Raw genomic sequence first — 14,290 nt, forward strand, 5'->3', positions numbered from 1 at the left:
GAGTCACCAGAGTCTATATATTAATAATAATAATAATACAAATAATACTGACATGTATATAAAATAAATAGTACAATATTATAAGAAGCTTTTATTATTTGTATTACTAGTATTACTAGTATTAGTATTATTATCGTTAGCAGTACCAGACTATAATCTTTTTTTTTTAAAGGTAGAAAATGAAATGGAATAAAATAATGTATAGTCCTCATTTTGAGTCATGAGACTTATTATTAGTGACTCATTAGAAATGCTATTTGATGAATTTAAAAATATAAGAACTTTAGAAAAGAGGTGGAGCTCCATCTCTGTCCAGAATCGCAGAAACATGATGACATTTGCATGTTAATAAAACTCTCAGACGTGATCAGGTCTCTCTCTCTCTTTCTTTCTTCTTTTCTTCCTCTTTCTTCCTGTCTTTCTCTCTGTTCCTCCGTGTGATTGATTGGAGGAGTTCATCAACAGACTCGCACCCCCATCGACTCTCCGGCCGCTCGCGCTCCTCGTGATTGGTCCGCCTCCTGCAGCCGCGGCACCAAGCGCCTCCTCTCATAAACGGAGTTGGAGCGCTCGGACGTTTCCCCGTTACTTCCAGCCAGGAGACGCAGCGACACGCCACTGAGGACTCACACTGAGATCTATGGCACACACCTAGCAGGTATGTGGCGAGAAGACACAAGTTTTTCTTTCTGTGCCTCCTCTGTTTCTTTATTCGCCCCTCACGGCGCACAGTCGGGTTAAATGTGCGTAATGTGGGGCCGAGCGCGGCGGAACTTTACGCGTCAATTCGGGGTGTCGTTTTTTTTTTTATCGCTCGAGTCTGCCCCTCGGTCCTTATCTGTTTCGGGTCTTATCAAATGGTTATCTCTTTTTTGCTGTGAAGACATATTGCGTTTTGTTTTCCAATCTCTTATGTGTGTGCGTGTGTGTGTGTGGGAGGACAGGGATTTGACACGGATGGATCCAGGCGCTCTCGTGCGCTCTTAATGGGAATATGACAGCCACTGTGGACTGAATGGTGTTTGACTGGAGTTAGAGATGATCAAGTATTAGTTTAGCAGATTCTTGATTTATTCTTTTTTTTTATTTTTAATTTCAGCCTCTCCTCTAAAGATGAAATCACACTGTCTGCCCGAAGTGGACTTGCGTTTTTCCACAACTTTGGCGAGTTTCTGTCTGGATGCATTTTGTGGCACATTTTTAAACTCGCTCAACACGAGTGTAAGTTCTAACATTCATTTTTCTTATGTTCTTACAGGGTAGACAACTCCCTGAGCATTTTTTATTAACCCCTCCGGTGTATGGAAAGTGCTCCTGGATGGAGCTGGGCGAAAACAGCTGGTCAATGGTCAAGCGAGAAGTATCCAGCAGCCCAGGGTCACCGGCTGAGCAGACCTACCTGCCAGGTGACAGCAGGAGGAACGGCCCCACCTCGGAGGAGCTGAGGACGGCTCCGAGCGAGCTCGACGCGCTGGGGCACCGCCGCTCCGACGGCAGATCACTGCACTCCTACGTTCACTTCGGACACCATAACAACACCCTGGCCGCCGCCGAGGACATCCCGCTGTTTACGGATTTAGACCAGGGCAGCAAGCTCGTCCTACCCAGCGGCGCGCACAAGGCGAGCCTGCTGCTGGACTCGGCCGACATGTACCAAACGCTGGCCATCGCCGCAGCCCAAAGCCAGACTGGATATGATTCCTCCTCTGGTGGTTACATGCACTCCAACCCCAACTCTCCCGTGTACGTGCCCAGTTCCCGGGTGGGCCCCATGATACCCAGCCTGTCTTACCTGCAGGCCAGCGGCTCTGCGCAGTCCAGCCACGCCGTCTCCAGTCATTCGGTCTGGTCGCAGTCCACCCCGGAGAGCCCCTCGTACAGCACCGGGAGCCCGCACACCTCCAGCCGGTTCCACTACCCTCCAAGTCCGCCCATGAATAACGGAACCCCGAGAGACACCGGTTACACTAACACGCTGAACATGAGCAACAGGGACCAGTACGGCCTCTCTCGGCCCCTCGGTGGCACCTACGCGAGTCCATACTCTCCTTACGTCGCACCGCAGCTCTCCCAGCTGCCCTCGCCTTGGACCGGGGGACCTTTCGACAACACCATGCTGCACACCTTGCAGAGCAGAGGCGCGCCCCTGATCCGAGCACCAAACGGAGGTATGAAAAAGAACCAAACTGCAAATTAGTGGAGGTCATGGCGATGGAAAAGTTTTCATTCTCACAGTCTGAGTTGGAGAAATGTTTTGGTAACAGGACCTGATGGAGGCCAAAGTTTAGAAATTCAAAATGACTCTGTTTGACAAAGTAGTCAACCACAAATATATTCCTTCGTAGAAGTTTGGCACGAGGCAGCATGTTTGTGTCAGAGCTGCGAGAAGAATCAGGCATGTTTCTGTGCGTAAACCTACGACGACTGGCCAAAACATGACCATTCAATATAAAAATAAACCCCCATGGGTATTCAAGCAGCAGGATTTATTCAGTCAGATTTATTTAAGTCTTTCTTTAAGTCTTTATTTAAATACGATGATACAATATGTTGTCTTTAAACCATATTTTTTCTAGACATACATGTAGTCTCTGGGTCAGATTTAATTTCCCTCACTTGACAAAGGATTTACCAAATACTACTTTGGCATATTTCCACGCATTAAGATTTAACATTTGTCTGATTTGAGTTTGTTTTTGATCTGTTGCAGATATTCTCGACGACATGGGGGAGAGCAGGGAGTGCGTCAACTGCGGCTCCATCTCCACGCCGCTGTGGAGGCGCGACGGCACGGGCCACTTTCTCTGCAACGCCTGCGGCCTGTACAGCAAAATGAATGGGCTGAGCAGGCCATTAATTAAACCACAGAAACGGACGGTAAGCAAGGGACCACTTAAACGCTCAATTTCCTGCCTAATGGCTGCAGGTTATCAGCCACGATATCCGTGGTTAGCCATTAAATATTACATCTCCAGATGATTTAAATCAATTAGATATTATCCCACTTTATCTGGGGTGTATCTTGTAAAATAAGCAGAAATGAGCTTGTTAAATAAATCACTCATCCGAAAATAAATGTAAGTTAATGACATCATTCAGCACATGAAACAATCGATTTAAAAGAATCAGTCAACAATCGTAAAAATTAAGTTGATGTGTTGAAGAAAATGTGTTAATTTCTAAAAAATTTGCTTTGAATGGAATCGATGGCGCTGGTTTAATTGGATTACAACCACATATGCATACACACAGAGGACAATTGTTAGCGTAATTAATCGGGCACTTAATCAGCCACTCGGGGCCTTTTCATCTTGGGTAATTTAATCTGAACAGGCGTCAGCGACAAATCTGTTCCTGGTGCCATTACGCAGCATTACGCACGGCTTTAACCAGGAAAACCGAACGTCACGCCTGGACACTCCTTGCAAATATCCTGTAGAAAGCCGTGCGTAAAAGCCAGTTACATGAAGAGCATAATGGAGCCTTTATTGTTCTTAGGAAATAGGGTGTGAATGGTCGGAATAATGCAACTGGTGGCGTGTGGCTTTCACTTGAAAAAAACTCTCAAATGACTTTGACAAAGCCATGAATATCATTTATTTTTCATGAAAAGCTTGAATCTGACTTTGATACTTGTGTTTTTGTTTATCTCCAGTCGACATCAAGAAGAATCGGCCTCTCCTGCGCCAACTGTCAAACCAGCACGACAACTCTGTGGCGCAGAAATGCAGAGGGAGAGCCAGTGTGCAACGCATGCGGCCTTTACACAAAATTACACGGGGTGAGTGGAGGTTTAATTTCATATTTCTTGCTAATTTGATAACAGGGATATGCACAAATAACCACAGCGTCACAGAAAACTAATACATCTCTGTGTCCAAATGATCCAATCTGCAGGTACCTCGGCCGCTCGCCATGAAGAAAGAGGGAATTCAGACGAGAAAAAGAAAACCCAAAACAATGAATAAAGCAAAGGGATCCTCTGGTGAGCGTCTGCTTATTTCTTATTTCTCTGCTTGTAAATATATATGATCAACACTTGGCTTTTCCTAAAAAAAAACTGACCTTAATAATATACTTAATGTTTTATAGGAAATAACAACTCAATCTCTATGACTCCCACATCCACCTCCTCATCCAATTCTGAAGATTGCTCAAAAAACAGCTCTCCCTCCGGACAGGTGTCAGGGGTAAGACTTTAATTTATGCTTTTCTAATTTATGTATTCAAATTGTTCTCTTTTTATTGCAGTCAATTATAATTGGACATCTGTATCATATATCATACAAATTATAATTATAATAGAAACATGAAATGCATTTTATGGGCCTCAATAATTTGAACTTAACTTGACTTAAATTTATTTTAAATGTGGAACACGATGAATCCTCAGGGTTAAATGTTGTGTAATGAAATCCTTGTGGCCTCTGATTCAGTTCTTTCTTAGGTCCAATGGTTGATAGCTGTAAAATTCACATTTCTTTGGATGTGATGCTATTCTCCCTCATTTGTGTCATGCATGTATTAACTCAATTTAAATAAAATGTGTACCACACTCCTCAAACAGCAGCAGGTGCATTTCTATAGAAGAAGAATTTCTATAGTCAGACTAATAATGCAGTTTTTATTTTTGCTCTGTTGCTGCAGGTCAGTTCGTCTGTGCTTTCCAGCTCAGGGGAGGGAACAGGCTCGGCCTCAGCGCTGAAGTACCCGGCACAGGACGGCCTGTACACCAGCGTGGGCTTGACCCAGCCATCAGATGTAGCTTCAGTGCGGGGTGAACCCTGGTGCGCCATGGCTCTAGCTTGAACACCTAAATCTGTTTTTGGGAGGACAGCAATCCCTGGCCCCTTCTGTCTGGATGCTATGTGTTGTGGAAGTATTCCGGGGGCATTGTTTGTTTCCAAGAGTCGGACGTTGGGGGAAAAAGAATCGTGAGACCACTTCAGGTCATGCTGCGAGCTTGAAGATTGGAGTATCTGGGATTTGTTTCCAGATCGGTGTGGGGATCTTGTTGCCTTAAAGAAAAAGAAAAACCAAAAAGGGAGACTCCAGGCCTGTGATCCACCAGGTGGCCTGCTGCGGATGGTTCCTGGACCTGCCGTGCACTCGATATCTCACCCCGTCCGTGGCACAGAACCAGACCCGGGGGTCACAAAGCAAGGCCATCGTGTACATAACGGATTTCCTCTCTGAAGAAAAAAGCTGTTGATTGGATATCAGTGCTTCATAAAGCGCTGAGCTCTTTTTAAGTACATTTAGATTTTTCCTTTTCTTTCCACAACTGGAATCATGCCACACGTGCCGAGACAACTTTAATGAATCAAAAGAAGAAAGAATATTTATAAATCTTCCAATGTTGAAAACATGGCTATGATTGTTAATAAAGATATCAATATAGAGTAGAAGTTAAAACCTTTCTGATGTCTTCTTTTCCTATTTTTATTTCTTTACAAGTGGGTGTTAGTAGCAGTAGTGTTGAATCTGCACATGTTTTCCACTGAAAGCTCTTACTGTATTTGACTGAAACTTGTTTGGTTTAAACAGGGTATAAATGACTGTGTCATCTAGTGTGTTTGTTTAATTCATTGCAAATATCGACTCCTTCAGACTAATTTTTTTGATACTTGTCGGCTGTGGGCTGTAGTGTGATGGTACTTCTCTCAAAGCAGGGCTTCGAAAACACTATTTCACATGTGAAGAGGTCGGACGGCTCGCTGGAACAAAGCACACCCAGAATAGCTGTGAGCCAACCTGACATTTATGTTACACGACTGTTGGCTTTGCAACCTGATTCATTATAGACTGTGTAGCTGTCACAATGCAAGTATGTACTGTTGCATCCATTTTTATACCACAATCAGAGCAATGTGGAGAGTGAGGTCACCTCTGAACAAATTCATGTTACTTTCGATGACTAGTCCCAGCGAGGATCCAAAGGAATGTAACGACCCAGCAGTTTAACGTGGCGAGATGTTTAATGAGACAAAGAAATAAAGATGCAAACAGTTCATATCACAGTTTATTATTTTTTATTTCAAATAATCAAATGGTGAAATCCCCGCAGAATGGGTGGCATGCAGAATCGGAAACAATTTGAGAGGTATGTTTGATTCAACACCCTCTACACCTCCTCCGGTTGTGGTGTGGGTGGAGTCTCAAAAAGCCATTCCAGGCCCCAAAACAACCACAAAGAGATTTTTGTTTAAAGATGAAGACAATCTGTTGAGTTGGATATTGTGTAAAGTTATTTCTTTTTTTTTATGTTTTATTTTATTCTTCCAAAACTCACTACATTCAAAAAAGGCATGCCATTCATTTTGATGGAGTTTATTTATTTTTCTGAAATATAATGTTTTTCTTTTTGTTTGTTTGCGATATGTTTTTTTTTTTCTTCCTGGAAATAATTTTTATTTAAATTCCGTCCAATAAATTGTTCTGGTGATGCAAAAATGAATCAATGTGTTTTGAACAGAGCTTGAGTGTATGTCAGTTTCTATGAGGCGATCACAGCCATGATTTAAAACCCAGAAGAGAAACTTTTTTCAATCATAAGATTTGTCAGATAATTCAAAGCAAATATTTCCTGAAATCACTGCGACAAAAAATAAAATTCATGCCTCATTTTCACAACATTTTTCACCTAAATTTGAAAACACATCAGGACTCAATCATTTCCTGTGTTTTCTTGTTGATTTGCCTCCAAACTTTTTGATTGAAGCAAATTGTATTCTTCTTCTTATACATTTTTACTCCAGAGTTTTTCTTCTCTGGCCATTTAGCCCCGATGGGTCTCAGTGCACGGCCCGCTCTCCTGTGTCCTCTTGAACCAGCAGCTCAAAGTACCTGTCACAATGTTTACTGTACTTGAGCGGGACTGGCCTGTGAGTAGCAGCACATGAAAAGATTTTTTAGAGATGCTGGAGATTTATGTCTCGGCTCAGCGTTATCTGTCTGCTCTTTGACGTATTGATTTAGCCGGGTTTATTGAGTGTGGAGGAATGTGCTGCTCTCGGCACAAAGGCCACATCCACACTTGTGACGTGGACACTTATTGTTGTTGCTTTGCGGAGGATCAAACATCTGCATTAAACTGGAATCAGGCAGACGGTTCTGTTCCATTCAGCCAGTGAGTCTTCGGTGTTACTGGTTCAGAGATGGAATGGTTTGGCATGCTTTCGTTTTGCACTGGGTGTTATATAAAACTCAATCTGTGCCCTGGGACCACCGGGCGTTCAGTGCTCCAGCTTCCCAGCACACAAATGACAAAACCCACTGTTGGATTTGTAAATGAAAACTAGTGTTCAACTCAGAACAGGGCTAAATATTTATAGGTTTCTTAATTAACGATGTGGTCCCACCTTGGCACTGGCTAACTGGTATCCATGGTGCGGCGAGGGAGGACACGTAAACACAGCAGGAATCCTCCCTGCAGTCGTTGGCTCTCATCTGGAGAGATGTTCACAAAGCTGAGGGTCGCAACCACAACCACATGCACCAGGGACGTACACAGACATTCTGAGGGGCCATTGCTCTTACCTGAACAAGGCAACAACCCCCCCATGACCCCCCCCCCCCCCCGTGCTAGTGTTAGTTAAAGCTGCAGTGCAGATAGGTGAAAGTTTCCTGTAAACTAGCTGAAGCAGGGATATGGTTTTTGTATCGTGAGCCGATTGCAAACCGCAATATTCAAGGGTCGAAAATAAAATTTCAATCAATGAATTCCGATCATTACGAGTGGACATTGTGTGGGAACTGTTGGGGTTTCTCTATAATTTTATATACTATGTGAAGTGCCTTGAGATAATGTATATTATGATTCCGCGCTGTACGAATAAAATTGAATTGAATTGAATTGTGGTCATCGTGTAAATTTAAATTTTAGAATATACATTTTGCAATTTGAGACTGACAGTCACAACGTTAGCGTCAGTTCGGACAGAGTCACATTTTAAGGAGCTTTGCATTATTAAAAAAAATATTTTGTGACCTGATGACATTGTGAATTAATTTGATCAAACTTTAGCAGCTTTTGCATTTCTCATGTTAATGCAGCCACATTGATAATAAAACTCTTGTCATCAGTCAAAGAGTGTATATGGGGAGATACAGCCAGCTTCAGGCCCACGCTGTGCACGTCCATGATGTTCACACAAAGAGATGCAAGCCCCAATGCGACACTTATAACCTGTGAGAGTGATGGAGGTGCAGCCGTGGAACAGAAAAGGGATTCTGTCCACATTAGCTGGAGAAGTTGGGTCGAGCAGATAGGACGGCCGACACAGACGCAGACAGCCAGAGAGCGAGAGAGATCTTGATGGCAGCCCAGGGTTGAAAGTCCTCCCAAAGTAAACAGCGCGGGGCTAACCCAACAGCAGCAGCAGACTCCAGGGCCCAGGGCTGTTTGACCACGGGGCCGCGGCGCAGTATGGCCCAGTGGCTCCCTCAGGAGATGCCTGTTGATCTTTCCATGCTGCCTTTCAAAGGACAGCACCGCTGGCCCTGCCTCCGGAAGAGATGCCATCTCTGACTCAGCCCTTTTGTGGTTTCCTTGACAGACACGGGGGCACATTCTGGGAGAAAAAAAAACAAAAAGGTTGTAAACACCGTGTAACTGTACGGCTTTAATATGTGGAGTCTCACCCAGAGATCTCTGAGGGAGAGTCGATTTGTGAACGTAAACCTTGAATTGCTCTGGAATATGATTGACTCTCCTCGTCTGATTCATAGAAAGCCAAAGTGTGCTTTCAAAGCTGTGTCCACAGAGTCAGCTTTAGTAAACACGGCCACAAGTGTAAAGGAAAGAATAAAGGCGCCTCCTCCTCCACCCTTGTCAAACTCTCAGCCTCTTACTCACAGGAAGTTTGTTACACACAAGGGAAACATTGGGCTAAAAAATAATGAGTAATGATAAGAAACTCAACCCTTCCTCTTCTCTAATAATTAAACATCAGCACTGTTGTAATAAAACGATGTGTCAGAGAACACGGCTCCACGCAGCAGAGATGACGTCATGAAGCCAGTCTTACTTATTACACAGACAGTGGGAGTGTGTTCAGGGAAGGACTTCTCCTGAAGAAGAGTGAAAATCTCAGGGTGGGACAGTATATCACTTGGCCTGGCTCTGAGTGTACGTGAGGGTAGCCTGTGTGCGTGTGTCTGTGTGTGTGTGTGTGTGTGTGTGTGTGTGTGTGTGTGTGTGTGCATTTGTGTGAGTGTGTCGTAAAGATTTGCCAGGAAGTTGTCAGCCCTCAGGATTAATGGGGAGGAAATATTGAACGCTGGAAGTGCAGGAAAAGACGAAAGCAAAACGCTTTGTTTGGACGAAAAAGGAAAAAAAAGTTCCTTGACAAGTGACAACCCTTTAACCTGAGAGTGAAGCTGCTCCAGTTCTACCTGGAGGAGATTCAAAATATCCAAATCAAAACTTTATTTACTGGCTTTCTTATTGAAAATGAAAGAAATGACATGATTGATTTTTCATTGTTCATAAAATTCAACTACAACAGACAAGCTGCAACAGACAGACAGACAAAATGTATTCCACACTTTCACAATTTAAAATTGTTGTTATCAAGTTTACATCTGAATAAAAAAGCCAGATGTGTTACAATGATATATCTCATTTATAAATATGTTTTTAACTTCAGGGAGATACAATATTTATTTTGGGGAAATATGGACATTTTCTCAATGGATTTCCTGTATAAATTCTGCAGCCCATAGCTTCCATCACCAAACACTAAAAACTTGATTCTGTAGAGAAATGTCACACACAACATTTCTCTATCTGCTACTGCAAGTTCTCTGTGCATGTTCAAGACAGAAGAAAAACAGCGTTGGGACTGAGTGTTTGTCGTGCCCGGAAAACAAGCTGCTCCCATTTTGTGTTTTGGTCCAAACTGTTGTTCCCACGTGAAGGTGCGAGCTGCTGGGAACGGTTCTGCAGTGCACAGTGAGCCAAACGTGCACTTACACAAGTTCCTGTGTTAATCAGCCGGGGACAGGGAGCTGCACAAAGTGTGTTACTACTATTGTTAGTGAAAGAAACGTGTGGGCTGAGGCACAGCTGTGTTTGAAAGGGACACCTGCAAATTATCATTGCCCACTGTGGCCATGCTTCTCTGGTCTTGTTACTCATCAGCTCTGCGGTAACCCCCCCCCCCCCTCAACTGTAGAAACTGTATCTGCAGGAAGAAGGTGGCTCTGACCAGGCCAGAACAATTTGACTATCAAATCACCTCCCGTTTCCTCACAATGAGTCGCTGCCGCTGTCCGGTGAGAGTTCTTTTTCTCTCTCCTAGGAGAAGTGAGCTGCAGCCCCTGTGTCTGAAGGAGTCTGAGCTTTGAAACTCAGCCACTAAATCATGTACAACATCGTGTACGTTTTTTTTTAACGCCGCCGCCATCCAAGTAGTGTGCCGAGATTCCTGCGAGTTCAATCGAAGGTTACAGCTATCTCTCCTCTCCTCTCCTCCACCCGCCCGGCAGTCAGCCTTTGCGTCCAAGGCGTTTCGAATTAAGCTCAGCGCGCCCTCGTATGGGAACCGGAGCTCGCCGCCAAATGCAATACTTCCCCGAGCACTTCTGTCTGAAGCGCGGCCTTCTAAAACAAAACACGGTGAAATCACAGCGGGGGCCTGTTTTAATCAATTAAACATGTGTCAACAGGCAACGTGCTAAACAGTGTCTCGACAGGGAGAGCGCATTCTCTCCCGGTGATGCGTGGTCAGGAGTCGATCATGATTGTGAGAGGACGCGCAGACAAAACCGAACCCCTAACCCCCGAGCGGGTCCGGTTTCACTGCTTTTTTCCGACAGATGAGAAATACACTGCGTTGATTACACACTGTGAAAGCTAGTGGCATAAATCTCTGCAGATCCGCCTCGGCTCGTCACTGCCGCTATCTTTATTGAGCAGGTTCTGGTGTGAAACAGACAAAACAATGCGGTGAGTCAGAGACGGGTGATTTCCAGGCTCGATCCCGCTCAGCATGTTGCCTGTTTGTGTTTTTGTTTCTGTGTTTGACTTGGATGAGGAGGGAGGAAGAAGCCGTTCCCTCCCAGCCAGGCATCAGAATCTCCAGCCTTCCAGAGAACACGGAGCCATTGCCTTGCTCATTCGGGTCCAACGGGGAGGATGCTAAATTTCCACAGGATTTTACCAGCCCCTCCTACCCAGAATGCAACGGGGCTTCTCAGACCTCGGCACCCACACTCTCTCAGAAACGAGGTATGCTTGTGTAAACACCATTTGGCTCACCGAAGTCTTGAAGCGTAATAAATTTTCATCCGGAGCTCGAGATAGCAGCGGAGCCTCATGGTGAGGACGGGGGATGAACTTCAGGATGCAGCGGCCCCCGACGGAGGAGGAGGAGGAGACAGGTCGAGGCTCCTGGCTCGTCTGATTGGGCGGCTCTCCGCTGAGGCCTCTGACCAACGCTCCTGATAACCAAATGAGCATCTCAGATAAAGGACAGGCTGTCAGGGCAGGCTCCCAAACAGAAGGTACACACCGCCATGCAGCTCTCAGCTCATTTCTCTTCTGGCATTTTTTTCCACTTTTTATGAATTAACAAAAATACTAGGCTACCTAAAGACTGAAAACATTGAGATCAGTCATAATTTGAGCTCATCGATGGAAGCATGTCGACCAGGAAAGATTTGCATCAAGCTGGAAATATCCCAATTGTATTTGTCTGCATGTGTTGACCAGGACTATCCCCCGCTCTACCTAATGTCAATTATCTGCATTGTAAACATTAGACAAGGAGAATCCATATCAATGAAATCATGATTCTCCCTGCTCACTTGAAAGAGGAGTGGTTTGCATTTAGGCCAAATTTTGGGCTCAATTATTAAAGGAGCTGCTCAGGTAACCTACATTTCAGTTCCAGTAGTTCTTACTAGAGGCAGGTTGTTTGCAAACAACACATCACATGGACCAAATTCCTATCACACTGATGTTTGTAAGTTAGTTTGGTTTTGTTCGCTATAAAGATGGGTAGAAAAGTCTGATCAAGCTCGTTGATGCCTGAAAGTTTTGAAATGACAATCGAGTTTGAGTCGGGTTCAGTTGCGTTGGCTGGGATATCTATTAGAATTGTTTTATGCTGCACACGCCTGTATCAACATCAGGTTGGGTTTGGACACAAAAAACAGAATCCCTGACAGGTTTTGGCTCCGCATGACAGCACCAGCATCAGGGGTATATTTTGGGATCATGTTCTGTACAGTGGGAGGAAGTGGAAACGCGTGGTCCACATTTATTTACAACCCACTGTCCCAGCGCTTGTGTTTGTACCCATGTTCTTATTCTATCTATGTTCTTATTGGTGTGAGTTCACTGTCATCGTCAGAACTGATAGCTTCTGAAATAACGGCCAGGTTGTGACGTGCTGTATTTTTCCTCAGGAGCACAGTCTGTATGGAGTCTGAACCCAGTGACTGAGCACAACAACAGAGCCGCTTCCTCGTGCTCCCCTGACCAGGCAGACCCTTTGGCTGAGGCGTCCAATTAATTATAGACATGACTTTAAAACTTCCTGTTTTTCCCCCCCTTAATTAAGCCAATCTGGCCCCGCCGCTCTGAAGAGAGGAAATACCTCAAAATAGTTCCCGATTTCAGCACATTCAATTACTCCGTGCCCGGGACAGATTGCATCAGGCGCGTTAACGCACGGATCAACAGCGTTTGATCACAGGGGAAATGATGTCTGTCATTTCTTCCTGCTTCGCCCCCCCCCCCCCCAGGATAATGTGGGAATCGCGAGGAGAGCCGGTGCCTGAGATGGGCACCGCTCGCGCACACGGATTAGCAGCTACGTGCCCGGAGTCAGGCCCGTCCAGCATCAATCTCTGCCTGACATGTTTATTATTACACTCATGTGGTCACTTATTCTGAGGAGGGAGAAAGGAAAAAAAAAGGTCCTGATTTATGCGTCCACTGTTACCCTTTCCTGTCCTCATTTGTGAAAACAAAATTCCAGTGAATTCGCAGTTATGAGGTCAAGCTTTCACTTACACTGCAAAAAAATTCAACTGGCCGGCCTGGGAGCGCTGGGTGTTGTGCTTCTCGGTGCAGCGGCGGCTTTGCTATTGTGAGCAGAGCGAGGGAGTCTGCACACAAACGTACAAACTGACCTTGACGGCAGACACACTCCATATCTGTCTCGGCCTCTCTTTTTTTCCCCCCCTGAATCCACAGGCTCTGTTCAAGAGCACCCAGTCGACTCGGCCGTTATCACAAAGGCTGCACACTTGTTGAATACCTGCCAGTGCCCTTTTCAACCCTGAACTGAAACTCACCTCCAGGCCTCGCCCTCCGCTTCACTGGGAAACAGGAAGAAGGAGAAAGTGAAGACATTACGTGCAACGGGGAAGAATTTATGTAAAGTGTTTCTGTAGAAAAACCTGGAGTTACCCGAATTCATGCAAAGAGCACAGTGGGAAGTGATTTTTATTTGAACAGGTTAATACCCCCTATTGTTCTCTGCTGTGGAATCTCTGTGTCAGCTTATGATGAGTAATAATAAAAGTAACACGCTTTATTTATATAGTACTTCCCTAACAAAGGGATTTTCATATAAATGAATAAACGGTCGAAACTCATTAAAATTCACACATAACTGAAAGAATCAGTGTGTGTATATATAACAAGTTCTGAAAGTATGTGTGAATGTGACCTGATATAGGATTAAAATATATTCTATTATTATTATTATTATGATTATGATTATAGTTGTGGTAATACTGACACATTTAACTGTCCGTTATGTATACATGCAGTAAACATTACACGTTCCTGTGTAATAATGTGTATGAGGCGTGTGACTGAGCGACAGCTTTTAAAACAATAAGTCCAATAAATAAATAACCTTGTTAATCAACCCATCTAAACACAGGTTACATGGATGAGTGAAGTTGAATGAGCCGGTTGGTTTGCTCTGCCAAGGTGGCTGTACTTTTATCAGCGTTTGTTTGATTGGCCGTTAGTTAGCAGGACTATGCAAAGAACTACTGGATGAGTTATCATGAAACCGGTTGGAAGGAAGCGTTAGAAACATAGAACCCATTTCATTTAGCTGTGGGATCAGATTAGGGGGGCGGATCCAGGAGGTAATTTCCATTTTCTTCAACGTTGTGAGATTGGACTTTTCCAAACAGTTTGATTGATTTCAAAACGATCTCTACTGACGTCGGTTGTAGTTTACAAGTGGGCCATGACCTTTTCTTAAAGTGACTGTTCAAGTTTCTTCGTTGCTTTTCCATGTTCTCGATGTGTTTGCGT

General features: G+C 44.4%; 1 protein-coding gene across 2 annotated transcripts; it reads left to right on the forward strand.

Moving 5' to 3' along the window:
* The first annotated feature begins 555 nt into the window (after positions 1-555).
* On the forward strand, positions 556-7,855 carry gata6 (GATA binding protein 6). Of its 2 annotated transcripts, XM_062403894.1 has the most exons (8): positions 570-658; positions 1,100-1,164; positions 1,259-2,168; positions 2,711-2,877; positions 3,656-3,781; positions 3,898-3,985; positions 4,093-4,190; positions 4,648-7,855. In XM_062403894.1, exons 2-8 carry the CDS (start codon positions 1,114-1,116, stop codon positions 4,807-4,809), a joined length of 1,602 nt encoding a protein of 533 aa, XP_062259878.1. In that variant the 5' UTR covers positions 570-658; positions 1,100-1,113; the 3' UTR covers positions 4,810-7,855. The 2 variants fall into 2 exon arrangements, with proteins under 2 accessions (XP_062259879.1, XP_062259878.1); XM_062403895.1 differs by lacking the exon at positions 1,100-1,164 and having other exon boundaries at positions 556-658.
* Positions 7,856-14,290: the final 6,435 nt, after the last annotated feature.

The sequence above is a fragment of the Platichthys flesus genome, chromosome 14 (assembly GCF_949316205.1).
Source record: "Platichthys flesus chromosome 14, fPlaFle2.1, whole genome shotgun sequence".
In the NCBI taxonomy this organism is placed as follows: domain Eukaryota; kingdom Metazoa; phylum Chordata; class Actinopteri; order Pleuronectiformes; family Pleuronectidae; genus Platichthys; species Platichthys flesus.

Excerpts from the sequence above, each read along its gene's own strand:
- gata6 (XM_062403894.1), top strand. The coding sequence starts at position 1,114 with ATGAAATCACACTGTCTGCCCGAAGTGGACTTGCGTTTTTCCACAACT. Across the intron at positions 2,169-2,710 it reads GATCCGAGCACCAAACGGAG|ATATTCTCGACGACATGGGG; the intron begins GTATGAAAAAGA and ends GATCTGTTGCAG. Across the intron at positions 2,878-3,655 it reads TTAAACCACAGAAACGGACG|TCGACATCAAGAAGAATCGG; the intron begins GTAAGCAAGGGA and ends GTTTATCTCCAG.